The following is a 16,941-nucleotide window of genomic DNA, read 5'->3' on the forward strand; positions in this document are numbered from 1 at the left end:
AAGTTTATATAAGCAAGCAAAATGTAATTCTTCTCTGGGAATTTTACATCTCAAGTAGAAAGTAAATATAAATACCTGTTGAGTACAAAGTTGGAAGAAAAGAGCATAAAAAAACTCCATTCATTTCCTTGGCAAGCATAACCTAGCATAGCTATTTCCCAAGCCAATCTTCCTAGTCCAGCACCAGGTACCAGAATATTTACTTTGGAAGGATCCCTGAAATTAAATAAAAACATGGCAATTATGTCCAAACCCTTAATGTTATAAAACAGGAGGTAAAAAAAACAAAACAAACATTCCCGTTAAAAAACTGTTAATTAAAAGAATAAGTAGACTTGTTCAAAGTTATGCACCCCTAAGAAAATGATTTTCTGCAACATATTTCTCCTAAATACTTAAAAAAGCTCACTATGTAAATTACTATACCAATAGATCATCTGTGAGGGTAGATAGGACCAAAAAATTAATATATGGCCAACCTGGTAATAAGCCTTTCCAAACTTAGTTAAATTAGTCCTCAGAGCAGGCATACAGTACATCACTGGATATGTACTCAAAGCTTTTCCAACTTAGGTAGGATCTGTAAGAGCTTACTGTCATCAACTTCAAGAACCCAGGGTAACCCCCACAACTGCACCAGGGCTTTAATGGAAGACTCTTCCAGGAAGCAATAGTAAGTAAGAAAAAGGAATGAACAAGACTATTACTATAAAATAGTAGATAACGAACTACAGCACTGATGCCAAGGATGATACAAATGCTTAATCCACAGTCGTCCCCCCAAGCAGCCACTTCTATAATTCAAGTTCTTCCTAACTTTCCCAAATCCCAAAAGGCATCAGAACACCAGTTTACAACTTCTAAGCTTGCACTAGACATAACAGTTTAATATCCAATATAGTAAATCATAAAAGTTAAATAATATCAAATATTTTAGTCATAACTAGTAAAAGGTTACACCAGACGTTAAGTTAAAAACCACCTTCATGTTCTATATATTAAAAATTTTAAAATGACAAAATCATTAGCAAATAATCTGAGTTTAATAAACTTTTATAAAGTTAGGTAAAATTTAGGTTTCTCTTCCAGCCTGGGGTTTTTTTGGGGAAGGGTGAAAAAAAAGAGACAACTTGAATTTGAACAAAGCTTACGCAGTTTCTCACCAACCTCTGCCATCTCTAATTATTACTTTAAGCTTTTAGTGTTAAAGCCTAGTAATATACCACATTACTGAACAAGATTTTTTTAAAAAAGTATTTAAAAATGAACTGCATTTAGAATATTCACCATACACATGAATAATACAGCATCTTGGAGCTGTAAAAAGTCTTAGAAATAATTTAGTTTAACATGTCCATAATCTTACAAATTAGAAAACCCAAGCTAGGGAAGTTAAGGGTCATGTTTGAGGAAGTCACAGAACTTCCTTCATCCCTTAGCACTTTGTTCTCACTTCTCCCACTGAAGGCCAGCAACTGAAAAGAGAGGAGAAAGTGAGAAGAGTAAAAACTTTAATTTGCCTTGCTTTCTATTTCCCACCTCTACCCATCCTATTGTCCTTCTCAGGGATACTAACATAGACCCAGAGACGAAATGTCCAGAAGACTTTAAGGATGAAAAACACAGAGATGGAGGAGAACTTAAAAGACATCTAGTCCAAGCCTGTCCTTTTGTAACTGAGACCCAAAAGGTTTAGTGACTTGCTCAAGGTCACAAGGGTAGCGGGTATTAGAACCAGGATTCAAACCCAAATTCAAGTCCTGCTGATTTCAAATCCAGCCCTCTTTAAATTGCACTGGAAGGATCAGAGTCCATACTTCCTTTAAACTATGAACTCAATGTTACTCCTCAAAGACTGCTCAAAGCACTTCTGTGTAACTTCCCTCCAGAAATAAAGCTGAATGAGAAAATGGGATAGGGAAGGCTGAGAAAGAAGACACAAGAAGGAACCTTTCAAATGGCAAAGAACCAGGGAGAAGCTATTCTAGAAGCTTCATCTAGATGAGAACCCTGATACAAAACAAAATAGGATGTCAGTAGAGTGAAAGCAGGGGAATGTAACAATCCTGAAATGGAAAGGGGATTATTTAACTATGTGGTAGGTATTTTTTCATTAAGGGATAGGGTATAGAAGCAGGCACCCTATCTTTCTATCTACTACTTGACAGAAGAGCCTTGAGGTATTAACTTCTCATCTCTGCTAGGCCCCTTTCCTACTCCTAGGGTAATAGTGGGTGAAAGGGTTAGGCACATTCAATTCCCTCCTAACCTCAGCAAGTCAACTCACTCTGAACCATTGGTGTCCAGTTCTTTTGGTGTAGTCAGGAGCCCCAAAGTGGAAGGGCTTAAGTATCACCAGTGGGAATGAGTTTCTTGGTCATTAAATTATATGCGGGATAGAGAGGAAATGAAAGGCTGATTTTAGTAACAGTTCATATGAAAAAGAGACCTGGATTTTGTTTTACATGAACTAAATACTGATCTGATTGGTTTTTTGGTTTTTTTTTGGAGCAGGAAGGCAGGGCAATTGGGGTTAAGTGACTTGCCCAAGGTCACACGGCTAGTAAGTGTGTCAAGTGTCTGAGGCTGGATTTGAACTCAGGTCCTCCTGACTCCAGGGCTGGTGCTCTACTTACTTCACCTACCTGCCCATTTGATTAAGAAAGTTAATGGCATCTTGAGCCTTGTGAGAAATCAAGCAGACTTAGGTTCCAATCTGGGTGTGCCACTAATTTTGCATAACCAGTCAAGTCACTTTACCTATATAAGCCAGCTTCTTCACCTATAAAATGTGGGGATTGGGCTAGATGATTGATACCAAGGTCCTGTCCTTTCCAGCACTAACATTATGTTTCTAAAACTTGAAATCATACCATAAACTGCAGTTTAGCCCGAAGACACAAAGATGGCTGTCTTTAAATATCTGAAAAATGTCATATAGAATACAGATTAAAATTCTACTTATGTCTCCAAATGACAGAACTAGGACCAAAAGGGCCTAAGTTATAAAAAGATAGATTTCAGCTTGATAGTTTTCTCTTGAAAACCTTCATATTTCTTTCACATGACAGCCTTGAAGACAATTATCATAAACATCCTCCCTTCCCTCCCCACAGTCTTTTCTTCCCTATGCTAAATATCTCCAGTGCCTTCAGTCAATAAAATAGTGTACAAAAGGACAGGAGCATTAAAGAGAAAGTCAATAAGCATTTATTAACACCTACTATGTGCCAGACACTGTGCAAAACACTGGGCAAAAAAGTGGAAAAGGACATAATTTATCACCTTGATTATCTTTTTCAGAATGAAATCAGTGGAAGTTGCCCAAAGCAATTTTTTCTTTTTTTTTTTTTTTTGGGGGGGGGGGGGGGGACGACGAGCGAGGCAGAGTTAAGTGATTTACCCAGGATCACACAGCCAAAGCAATTTTTAAAACATAAGTTGGAAAAGAGTCCTGTTTGGGGGAGGGGTATAACTCATTTTATGTCAAGTTTTTTTTTTATAGCTCAATGTAATTGGAATTTGTTTTTTCTTTTGAACAGTCTGATATAGCCTAATTTTCCTATTTTGGATGTCCAGCTGTTTTGCCTATACTTCAAATAAAATTCTAAAATATTTACAATTTGGTATGTATTGAACACTTAGCTAAACATCAGCTTTAAAATGTATAAAATTTTTTTTGACAACTATGAAAAAAGTAACTGAAATATGTCTGCATTTAAAAAAACTTCTAAGATATAATTTTTAAGGTATTAAAATGAGGTGATTATATTATAAAAATTTTTACAGGGATACTTTAAACAAGAGCATGCCCTTTGATATTAAAAATATTCTAATTTGCATGCAACCTTTCAGCAATATATTTGATACTGTAATTTACACTTCTAACAGACTTACCAGTAGCACCTTCCTTTGCCTCATTATTTCTACCCTGAAGAGAAGCTATTATTTCTCTACTTCTCAACCTTATTGTAATTCATTTTTAATAATAATGATAAAGCTTGCTTTTGAGTAATTACAGCACTGGACAGATCTGGAGAAAAAGTTATTGGTTAGGAGTAGATTAGAACCTTCAGTTCTGTTTCTAACTTGAAAGATCAGAAGTTAGAAGAAATAGGGTGACTGCTCTAAGAATTCCATGCTTCTCCTAGGGAAACACTCAGATTACATTTGGATCCATGTTTTAAAAAAACAAAAGAAAACTGAAATGAACTATTTGCCCTTAAAACTGTGACTCCAAAGGCCTTCTGATGAAGAGGTAGATAACAGAATCTGCTGTATTATTTTGGAATGTTGTAAATCTGTTTTCTTACGGTGGGTATACACACATCCTACAAAAGTAGTAGTCCATTTTACTGGCACAGATTATGTATTCAGGAAATCATTAACAGCATGTTTTGAATTCTGGTTATTGAAACTTAGTCATTTTTGCAGTTTACTAAATACAAACATCCCCTCATCTAAAATCAAAAGAAAAGCACCAACAGGCTTTAGAGAATTTTTTCAGTGAGAAAGCTTATTCCTATAAAATCAAAGGCCTAGATCTTTTTTTTTTTTTAATTTTTTGGAGGGGCCAGGGCCAGGCAATTGGGGTTAAATGACTTGCCCAAGGTCACACAACTAGTACGGGTCAAGTGTCTGAGGACCAATTTGAACTCAGGTCCTTCTGACTCCAGGGCTGGTGTTCTATTCACTATACCACCTAGCTGCCCTCACAGGACTAGATCTTACTTTATTCAGTTGGATCTCAAATATTTTAAGGGGTCAAGGGTCTTTCCTTTTCTTGAACAACTAAATTTTATATCTAAATTCCTCAAGGGTCACAGATGATTACCTTAACTATTCACTTTTCATTTCTGTGGAAATAAGAATAGAACTTCTGCAATAAAAAAAGATTAACTCTATGCAAGATTTACACTCATTCAGTTAGCTGGGTAGTATTAAAATATCTACTATATGTCCAAGCAATCATAGGGAAAATGAACATTACATTACTACAGGGAGAGAAAGCCACTACCTTTTCCTCATATCAGTTGAAGCTTTGAGTCTATCCTTAAGTTAATTACATTTTAAAAATGTTTTCCATGATCCAAATGTGCAATAAAGAGAATGAACTTATATAGCATTGCAACTTATTAAAAAATCCAAAGATGTCAAAGAAGAACAAGTCAGAAGGGTTTTGCTTTCGATCCCTTATTCAAAAATACACACTTGCATAATTATATGTAGAACAGACAAATGGATCCACACACTAAGGGCCACAGACTCAGAGAAGAGAAGTAGCTTCAGCCATAAACTATCAAATGGGTCACTTTGCAGACTGGTTGTATTTTACTGTTTGTTATAGGGAAGAGGTAGTATATGTTCAGAAAACATTATGATCTAAAAACAAAGGGCATCAATAAAACTTACTTAAACATGTAAACAGAATAGTGAAATAAAAATGACAATAGTCAACCATGTAGCATCCAAAGGCAAAATTTTTGTTCATGTTTGTTTTAAAGGGTTGGCAAGTAATAGATGGAAACAGCTATGAGAAAAACATTACCATCCTTTGAGACAAACTGAATGACTATTACCTGAATAAGAATATGTCCACAGTTATATTAACAAAGAAAACTCTAAGTTTGTTATCTTTTTAAAAGTATTATTGTTGTTTAGTCGATTAGTTGTATCTAACTCTTCATGACCACATTTGGGGTGTTCTTGGCAAAGATACTGCAGTGGTCTGCCATTTCCTTCTCCAGCTCACTTTACAGATGAGGAAACTGAGGCAAATGGGGTTAAGTGACTTGCCCAGGGTCACACAGCTACTAAGTGTCTGAGGCCAGATTTTAATTCAGGTTCTCCAGGACTCTAGACCTGACACTACCCACTTGGCCACCTAACTGGCCTTAAGTATTATTACACCATAACAATGGACAAGTATGTTAAATTCAACGAAATCTAAGAAAGACTCATATAAACTGACAAACTGAAATGAGTGTGACTGGGAAAACAATGTATCTGATGACCATAACAGTGCAGGGGAAAACAGTTTTTAAACATTAAAGACCTCATCAAAATGCAGTGAATAATCATGTCTTTGGAGCATGCCACCCACTTCTTGTTAGAGGTGAATTTTTAGACAAGGTCCATGTATTTACTTGTCAAAAGGGAGACAAGGTAAGTTAATGGGTAATGTTGTTCAGTCCTGTCCAACTCTGTGATCCCATTGGGGGTTTTGTTGGCAAAGATACTGGTGTGGTTTGCCATTTTCTTCTCCAGCTCATTTTGCAGATGAGGGAACTGAGGCAAATAGGGTTAAGTGACTTGCCCAGGGTCACACAGCTAGTAAGTGACTGAGGCTGCATTTGAACTCAGTAAGATATATTCCAGAATTCCAGGGCTGGCAAATCTATCTACTACACCACCTAGCTTCCTCAGTAAGTAAAGAAAGAATTGCCAAAAATAAGTAAATAAATAAAGAAGAGCATCAACGAACCATTAATAATATACAGGTGAAAATAAGCTTTGAAGGAAGATGGCGGCTGGTAAGCACGAACTAGAGTGAGCTCCGTACCCGAGTCCCTCCAAAAACCTATAAAAATGGCTCTGAACCAATTCTAGAACGGCAGAACCCACAGAACAGCAGAGGGAAGCAGGGCTCCAGCCCAGGACAGCCCGGATGGTCTCTGGGTGAGCTCTATTCCACACGGAGCTGGGAGCTGGGAGCTGGGAACGGAGTGGAGCAGAGCCCAGCCTGAGCAGCGTGGACGATCCAGACCGGAAGCCGGGCGGAGGGGGCCCTAGCACCCTGAATATGTGAGCTGCGGCAGTTACGAGACTTCTCAACCCACAAACACCAAAGACTGCGGAGAAGGTTAGTGGGAAAAGCTGCGGGAGTAGAAGGAGTTCGCGGTTCCGGGGGCAGCGGAGGTGGGGCAGCTACAGCTGTTGTTACTTCCGGCTCCAGGCCCACCTGGTGGGAGGAATTAAGTGGCGGATCACAGCAGGCGTGCAACAGCCTGCTGAAGATCTAAGCCCAGCCTGGACTGGGGGTCCTTGGGGAAGGAGGAGTGCGGCTCTGACAGAGCTGGCACCTCCCCCCCAAACGTAGAACATAGAACTCGTTAGTCTACAAGCAGTCATACCCCACTGAAAAACTCAAGGGTCAAGTCAGTTGGTTGGGAATATGGCCAGGCAGCGAAAACGCGCCCAGATTCAGTCTCAGACTTTGCATTCTTTCTTTGGTGACAAAGAAGACCAAAACATACAGCCTAAAGAAGACAACAAAGTCATAGAGCCTACAACAAAAGCCTCCAAGAAAAACATGAACTGGCCCCAGGCCATAGAAGAACTCAAAAAGGATTTGGAAAAGCAAGTTAGAGAAGTAGAGGAAAAATTGGGAAGAGAAATAAGAACGATGCAAGAAAACCATGAAAAATAAGCTTTGAAGGGGATACAAAACAAAGACATTTCCTTACTGTGTTAAATTTTATCATACTTAAAAAAACCTAAACTACATAAGAAGTTAAGTTTCATATACAAACTTCTTTTTTTGATCCCCTTTGTATACTGAAATACTATTTGTAAAATCATGTTTGTTGATGATGGTTACATTCATAATAAAAAGGAAAATTTTTTATTTCAATTCCTTAAATAACAGAAAATAGCAAAGAGAATATACAAATGAAAACAAGAAGTTCAACAGGGGATACAAACAGAGCAATTTTGTGACTCTGCTAAATTTTAGCATACTAAAAAAAAGCCAAACTAATATTTTAAGTATAGAATATAAAATACATAGGACTGCAAAGCAAACCAATTTTTTTATACATACACACACACACACACACACACACACACACACACACACACACACATGGATTCCCTGAAATTTACTCACAAACCTTTTGGGGATCTATGGATCCCAAGTTAAGAACCCTTGCTTTTGATCCATATACCTATATCTATATAAAAGTTAGCTATTATTATTATCATCAGAGACTTGGTTAGGGCACTAAAAGGTTAAGTGACTTGACTATGGTCACAAAACTAGTATGCAGGACTAGAACCCAAGTCTTCCTGGCTCCAGGCTATCTCTCATCTCAAAGAATATCTATTCTGCCATAATTATGAAATATTCTATAGCATATTAAATCTAGAAAGGTCCTGAGTGATTTCCAGCTAGTGCCTACCTTTATATGTTTATATATTTATCTGTTGTCTCTTTTCCTCCTCTCAGGGGAACGTAAACTTCTTTCAAGTAGGAATTGTTTATCTTGTCCAATCCCTTCACTTTACAGACAAACGGGCCTAAGCAGGTAAAAGTTATTCTATGGTCAATCATTACTTAAGATGGAAGCTCCCTGAAGCTTCTAGAGATCTTCCACAGCTCCTATCACAGAGCCCTATAAATAGGAAGCACTTATGGTTATTGATGATATTGAAATCTCGTAACTTACTTAGGACAGCAGAATGAATTTGATAGATCCAAGCTATAGTTACTAATGACAGGATTTATATCTTTCTTGTAACCCTATTGTGACTTTCCTATTGTTGGCCAGCTTAACAGTTGCTAAATAAATACCAATTGGTTGACTTTCTTTCAAGGAAGTGAGGGCTAGTGAAAAGAATGATCTTATTAGACTTAGAAAACTTGGATTTAATCCTGCTTCAACCATTTGTTAGTGATGTAGCTTGAAGCAACTCATTTAATCTCTTAGAGGTTCAATTTCCTCATCGGTAAAATGAAGGAATTGGGGAAGATAAGAGGTGTCAAACTCATCACCTTCAAAATTTAGTATGGCTTGAACCAGATTACAATGTGTAACTGGGAACTGTTTGCCAAAGTAAATAAAAACACAATACAACATAATGTTAATTTGTGGTTTTCTAAGTCAATAAGTAACCCACAAAAATCCCGTTCTACTTGGGTTTGACACTCGGACTAGATAGTGTCTAAGGTCCACTTCTGCTCTGAAGTTGTTTCATTAGCTCAACCACTTCTAGATTTCTAATTCCTGAATTTGTCATTCCATCTTCCAATTTTGTGCCTTTATAAAAGTGGTTTCTGCTGCCCCTCTTCCCCCAGCCTGGAATACATTCACTTTTTAATCTCTGTTACTAGGCACTAAGTCATTCAACTTGGTTTTGGGAAATATTTAACAAAAAAAATACAATAAAACATGGATATTGTTAATGTTAGTCCTCAGGGATCCTTATGCAGAATTTAGTAGCCCCAGTTTCTGTAAGAGTCTGACATCACTGACAAACCCAGAGTGCTCTAGGTAATTCTCTAAATGTATAAGGTGCATAGGAGGTACCTGCACCATGGGTCCAGTCCCTTTTCCCCTTAAAATCTTCAGCTTCAACTTAAGTGCCACCTCCTATAGAAAGCCTTTTGCTAGTTATTAGTAATCACTCCTTCATCTATAATCAATCCACAAGCTTTATTAAGTGCCTCCTATGTGCTAGGCCTGTGCTAAGCATGAGGAATACAAAGAAAAAGCAAATACAGTTCTTTCCCTCAAGAAGCTGACATTCTACTGTTAACAACATGTACAGAAATAAATTCATAAAAGTCATACAGAATAGATGGAAGAGAATTTTGGTAGAGAAGGCACCAGCAGCATAAGGCACAGGTTGGAAAAACTTCCTGAATTAAATGATGCTTGAAAAGAGGCTTAAAAGAAGCCAGCAGTTCTATGAGGCTAAGATGAGAAGGGAGAGGCACTGGAAGAATGGAAGACAAGGAAACAAGAAACTGAATGCTGTGTGTGAGGAACAGCCAAGCAGGCCGATATAGAAATGCATGAAAGGGAGTAATGTGTAAGAAGACTAAAAGAGTCATGAAGTGGCAAGGTTGGGAAGAGCTTTAAGAGACAAAGGAGTTTATATTTGATTCTAAAGGTAAGGAGGAGTCACTGGAGTTTGTTGAGGGAGGATATGTGAGCTGGTCAGATCTGTGCTTCAGGAAAATCACTGGCAGAAATGCTGTGGATGGATTGGAGTGCAGGGATACTTGAGGCAGGGAAAAGTTACTGTAATAATCCAGGTAAGAGGTGATGAGTCCCTGAACTAGGGTGATGGTTGTGTGAATACATAGGCAGAATATGGGGAAAATGCTGTGGAAGCAGAAATGAAAAGCTCTGTCAAGAGTAGTAGAGGATGATAATGAAGTTGAGGTGACTGGAAGCATGATGATACCTTCCCTCGATAGTAACATAGGGAAGTTGGGAACAGAAGAGGGTTTGGGGGAGAAAATAATGAGTTCAGTTTTGGACAGAGTGAATCTGAGATGCCTAAGGGACAGCAAGTTGGAAATGTTTAATAGGCAATTGGTAACGTGGGATTCGATTTAAGGAAAGAGTCTGGGGTTAGATATAAAGATCTTGGAATTATCAACATATAGAGGAAAACTAAACCCATGTGAGCTGAAGAGAACACCAAGTGAAACTGTGGGGACATTCACACTTAGTAGGAATGATATGGATGAAGATTTGGCTTAAGAACTTGAGAAGTGTCAGACATGGACTACGAGAAAGAAGAGTCACTGAAACCCAGACAGGACAGTGTATGCACAAGAGGAGATCAACAGTGCCAAGCGCTACAAAGAGATCAAGAAATAAGAGGGAATCAAGAGACCAAAGTAGCAGGAAGAAGTACAGCCTATCAGACTCACCAAAACTCTTTAACAAATTTATTAGATAGAATTTGTTCAGAAAATCCAAGAACAAGTTATGGTGAGTCATTTTTGCAGCCCAGAATAGCTTGGGGAGACAGAGAGATCTGTGGTCACTGGGGACAGAGTCTAGGCAGCATTACAGAGCCTAGGGACTGAAAGGCAACATTGTGCATCAAAATAAGAAGAGATCCCAGGAGATCCTTGAACCAGCACAGAATGCAAGAATGGGTGCCAATCAGCAGTTCTACCAAACACTATCTAAGTCCATACCTAGGGTTAGCAAAGAAGAGCAGTCACTAGCGGGCCCAAGCTGAGCAAGAAACAAGTTTAGAAGCAAACAGTAAGTGTGTGGCTCTGGTTTCAGGAAAACGGCAGGGTCTCACTTCTAGTCACCAATTTAGGGTGCAAGTCTGTAGTAGAATAACCAACCAGGAGTCCCAGACCAAAAGGGAGCCTGTAGTTCATCTGTTCTGAACTTATAGTCTCTGAGTGTGCTAATAATAGTGGCTGAGTCTAGTATTGGTCTACTGAAACTCCTAACCAGGGACAGACCCAAACGTGAGTGAGGAATGCAGAGTTCAGACCAGGAGAGGCAGTGAGCAGCCTTTACCCCATGTCACATCACCTGGGAAGACTTCAGCCTAAACTGTGAAAGTAGCAGAAGGATCTAAGAACACAGATGCTCAGGTCAGACATTTCTCACAGAAGTACACAGAGTCCAGCTGTGATGTAAAATCCAAAGTCAAGATGCAGCCCAGAAGAATGAGCTTGAAAAGAAAAAAAAAGAATCAAACCATAAAAAGTTATACTGGTGACAGAGAGAGAGCAAGACACAAATCTAGAAGAAGATAATGACTCCATAATAATACCTACATGCAGAGCCTCAAAGACAACAACCTGGACACATCCAACTAGAATTCCTGAAAAAGTTAAAGCATATTTAAAAAAAAAAGTTAAAAACTTATTTTAAAAACTAAATGAGATAGAGAAAAAAAAATGGGAAGATGGAATGAGAGCTTTGGAAGAAAGATTTAGAAAGGGAATTAATAGCTTGGAACAAGAAGTAAAAAACCTTACCCAAGAAAATAACTGTGTAAAAATTAAACTGACCAAAAAAGAAGCTAATGAATCAAGACATCAAGAAATATTAACACAAAGTGAAAAGGCTGGGGAAAAAAAACCTCAGAAAAAAATGTGAGTTGTATCATAGCAAAAACCAACCTAGAAGACACGCTTAGTAGGGATAATTTAATACTTTAGTACTACTTGAAAATAATTACCAAAAAAGAGCCTAGCAGCAAATTTCCTAGAAATCATAAAAACTCTCCAGATGTTTTAGGACAGAGAGCAAAGTAGAAATAGAAAGAATTCACTGGTCCCTTCTTGAAAGAAATCCCCAAATGAAAACTTCCAGGAATAATATAGCCAAAATCCAGGTCAGAGGTCAAAGAAAAAATATTACAGACAGAAATAAAGAATTTAAGTAATGAGGAGCCACAGTCAGCATCACAAACAATTTAGCAGCTACCACTACAAAGGAGCTGAGAGTTTAGATTACAATTTTCCAGATGGCAAAAGATCTAGGCTTATAAGCAATAATAACTTATCAAGTAAAACTAAATATAAACTTACAGGAGGAAAAAATGGACCTTTCATGAAATAGAGGACTTCTAAAGAATTTCAGATGAAAAGACAAGAGCTAAGTTGGAACTTTGTCACACTATATAGTAATACAAGACAAACACAAAAAGCAAATATGGATGTGCAACCACAAGAGACTAAACAAAGTTAAAATGTCTACATTCTTATATGGGGAGATGATATGTGTAGCCCTGCAGCATCAAAAGTCTTAGAGGTAGTCTAACTGGACAGATGGCCTGGGAATGATTCCATTATGTTTAGCTGACTGCAAAAGAAGAATGGAAAGGGTAGGGAAGAGGGAAGCACTGGGAAAGGCAGGAAGGGAGACAAAAATGGGAAAGTTATTTTACATAAATGGGGTATGCAAGGAGGAGGCGCATACAATCTTCACTGTATGCGGAGCATCAACACTTGAACCTCACTACTGTATGAATTGGTCAAAAGAGGGAATAATACAAATGTACAGAAATACATTTCATCCTACAGGGAAACGAGATGGAAAAGAGTTAAGGGAAAGGGCAAGGGGAATAATAAGGGGGAGGGTTTAATCAGAGGCAAAACAGACTCTTAAGACACATAGGAAAGAAAGAGAAGGAAAAATCTAAGGATGGAGGGAAATACACAATTAGCAATCATATAACTGTGAATATGAATGGGATGAACTCACTCATAAAATGAAAGAGGATAGCTGAATGGATTAGAAATCAGAATCCAACAACATGTGGTTTTACAAGAAACACACTTGAAACAGAAAGATACATAGAGTTAAAAATAGAGGGCTGCCTTTTTATTTCAGCTGAAGCATAATAGTTTCTGTTCCAGTCCTTTATTATTGTCATGAGTTCAAATGTGGCCTCAGATACTTACTAGCTGTGTGACCCTGGGCAAGTCACTTTAACTCTGTTTGCCTCAATTCCTCATCTGTAAAATGAACTGGAGAAGGAAATGGTAAACCCAGTATCTTTGCCAAGAAAATCCCAAATGGGGTCATGAAGAGTCAGACACAACTAAATGACTAAACAATAACACTTATGAAAAATGACTAAACAACCAAAAACACCTCCCATCTTCCATAAGCACTAGAGAGAGAGAGAGAGAGAGAGAAGGAAAGGAGAAAAGGGGAAGAGGAGGAAATTATTGGAAAAGTCACAAAAGTCTTAAAGTAGAGAAATGAGATGTTCTGAGCTATGTTCCCTTCTTAAATGGAGGTTTTGACGTTCATGGCTTAACTGTGGTAAGCCTTAAGGGAAAACAAGGATCCCAAAAGGCAGAGAAGAGAAGAGAATGCTGGTAGCCAAATTTGGCCTGAACAAAGTTCAGAGAGGGGATTAGCATGACATAAGGCTTGAAAGGTAAGTGGGAGTCATATTATGAAGAGCCTTAAATGCCAGGCTGAGTTTTTACTGCATTTACCTCTAGTTACTGATAGTTTTTGAGAATGATCATCTCTATGCCTTAGGAACATTATTAAGGTGGTTAGATGTGTGAAGGATGGATTAGAGAGGGAAGGGACTGTAAACAACGAGCTCAATTAAGGTAAAAGTAGTCCTGGCAAGAGGTGATAACGGTCTCAAACAAGGGTGATGGTAGCATGAGTGAAGAAAAGAAGAAAGATGGGAGAAATGTTTCACATGTAGAACTGACAAGACTTGACAACTTACTGGAAACACAGGCTAAAGGAGTAGGAAAAGTCAAGGAAGACTGGGTAGATAATAGTACCCTCAACAGAAATAGTAACTTTGGAGTTACAAGAATAGTGTTACAAGAAGAAAATAACACACTGAGTTTGAAATGCCTATTTATAGGATATATCAGCAAGCATTTGATGAAGTATTACTACTTTTAGAGAGAAATTAGCACTAGATTATATAGTGTTAAATTTGAAAATTAAGACAAACTGAGACATAATGGTCTGAGCAGTAATTAATAAATTGGGTCTATGGCCTCTCAATAACCAAAGACCCCTAAGTAGGGCTCATCAGCCTTCACATAGTTTTGAGAAGCATAGAATTGGGTAGGTGGAGAAGACAATGTGATTGGTTACAGGATAGACATCATCATGGGAATGGGGATAACAAGAGTGGTTATATCAAGGAAACTGGACTAGTAACCACTCCCTGTATGACAATTAAGGAATGTTAATTGTTTTATGGGACCCATGGGCATCTTTGAATCTGCTAGGGGACTAAAACTACCAGACTTGCTGTCTCCTTGGAAGAGATAAAAAAATCCCTTAAGTGCACAAGGACAAGCAAGGAGAGAAAATATGTCTTTTAGGGATGGCAATACGTTTTAATTTGTGGGGCTCAAAGATAACTTTAAACTAATTCGGAGGGAAAGATGAATTCCTGAGCTCAGCTCAAGAACAGGCTCTAGTCAGATGCAGACTCAGTTATAAAAATCCATACAGCATAAAATCAAATTAAAAACAGTAACCACATGTTGTTGGATTCTGATTTCTAATCCATTCAGCTATCCTCTTTCATTTTATGAGTGAGTTCATCCCATTCATATTCACAGTTATATGATTGCTAATTGTGTAGCTAATTGTGTACAGTAGAAACTAAAGGATAATATTAATTTTGATCTCAATAGATTTGGGAGTCATCTGCATAAAGATACTCGAACCCATGAATTGCTAAAAAAAATCTAAGACAATGTATTTAGAAAGGACCCAGGACAGAGTCCAAGGGAATACTCATGCTAAGAGGACAAGAAACAAATGATGGTTCAGTAAGAAAAATTAAGGCATCAGAAGGTGGTAGAGATTTTGATCAGAAGGTAGAGACAGGAGAAAGCAATATCACACAATACAAGGAAGAGCATATCCAATAAAAGAGGGTAATAAACAATATAAAAAGCTATAGAATTCAAGAAGGATGAGAAGAGATCATCAGATTGAGCAGTTAGTAAACTGCTGATAACCTTTAAAGAGAGGAGTATAGGTCAAGTAGTGAGTTCAGAGGTCAGACTGCAAGGAACTGAGGAAATGAGTATGGATTCTTTCTAGGATTTTAGCAATAAAATACATAGCTATAGCCTGAGAAAATGCCAGGACTAAGTAATGGTTTTTTAAAAGAATGGGATAGGACTGGGAGGTATGGGTATTGATTTTAAACCAGAGGTCTGGGTTCCCAAGAACTGGTTTGAGCCCACACATGATATAAGTTCAGTTGTTACATCCCAAGAGTGTAGATAGGCACTCCCAAAAGAAATCCTACATCTATCACATGTATTTCACTGTCAAGCCAGGTGTCTCGATACCCCTTAAAAAGTACAAGTTAGAATTATTTTATCCTAATTTAAGGTCAGCCAGAGAAGGAACAGTGGGTAGAGATCTACTAGCAAAGTCACAAAAGCCTGACAATTAGAATCTAAGGCCTGCCTCCAATACATATGGACAGCTCAGTTCCTGGGCAAGCCACTTAATCTCTCTGTGCTTTAGGTGCCTCTCTAAGTCTATAAATTGCAGGGAAGGTGTTAATCACCCTTGTTAGAGGGAGATTTCTTCATTCTAGACTTCTGTATATCAAAACAGGTCCAGATCCTATTTCTGTGGTTGGAAAATGCTAGTGAAACATATATAGTTCAATACACAGAATAAAGGTAACTATAAAATGAAATTCTACTAAGATGACTTTGTTAGCCCTATGCCATCTATACAAACTGATGGCCCATGCAGTTCTGAAGAAGTGGTTCCTCAGAGGGAGCTGTGTTACTCAATCCTCACGTACCCTTTTGAGCCAGATACAGATCAAAAAGGGAGCATTCACATTCCTTGCTCCTAAGATTTAATTGGAAGGGGCCTGTGAGGTCAGATAGTTCAACCCCTTCATTTCAAACATGAGGAAAACAAGGCACATAATGACTTGCTCAAGTTCACACAGTAGTAAGCAGCAGAGGCTCAGGACCGGAATACAGTCTCACTTCAATTTTGTGGCTTCCATTGCATCATGCTGCTTTTCCTCAAGTTCTGAATGTATTTTCCCATATATTAGATTCTAAGGCCAACCACAAAGGATTAATAAAATGGAAAGGATCTTACAATAACAATACCTTTTGCTTCTGGGTAAAATAAGCTTTCACAGACTGATATAAGAACCTATCATTTACTTATAACATGTAATTTCTGTTCAGACCTGTGACTGGTACACTTCTGGCAAGGTATTTCTTCCACCAGTTCACACTGCAGCACTTGCTCAGAAACTGCATATCTAGGGCAGAGACTCCTCTTGCTTCCAAGGCTCGCTTGTTATCCTCTAGACCATACTACTTCTAATATTGTTAGGATGAGAAAATGCATTCTAGGTTCTAAATAACCAACTTAAACACCAACTTCAGGAACAGAAGCCATTAGGGCAATGAGTACCAACTGTGTATACCACAAATATTGCTTTCATTAAAGTTGGAAATACTCCCTTTCCAACTTGAATTTAAATACTCAAAGCTTTTGATAGCAAATGTCACCACTAAAAGTATTAAATCCTGACTCAAGAGAGACCAGCTGAAATACTACTCACTAAATAGCAATCTTAGATTAATACTATATTAGTAACTACCATTCCAATATAAATTCCAAACAAACAGCAATATAGTTTTTGTCATACTTTCCCTTCAGTTGTTTATTTAAA

The 16,941-nt window shown here is 37.9% G+C and overlaps 1 protein-coding gene across 1 annotated transcript in view; it reads right to left on the bottom strand.

Moving 5' to 3' along the window:
- Nucleotides 1-16,941, bottom strand: part of CARNMT1 (carnosine N-methyltransferase 1) — a 44,764-nt gene that overhangs the window by 18,934 nt on the left and 8,889 nt on the right. Inside the window, exon 4 of the mRNA XM_036741027.1 lies at nucleotides 76-216. Coding sequence (XP_036596922.1) covers nucleotides 76-216 — 141 coding nt within the window. The remainder of the gene's footprint in view (nucleotides 1-75; nucleotides 217-16,941) is intronic.

This window comes from Trichosurus vulpecula, chromosome 1 (assembly GCF_011100635.1).
Source record: "Trichosurus vulpecula isolate mTriVul1 chromosome 1, mTriVul1.pri, whole genome shotgun sequence".
NCBI classification, from domain to species: Eukaryota; Metazoa; Chordata; class Mammalia; order Diprotodontia; family Phalangeridae; genus Trichosurus; species Trichosurus vulpecula.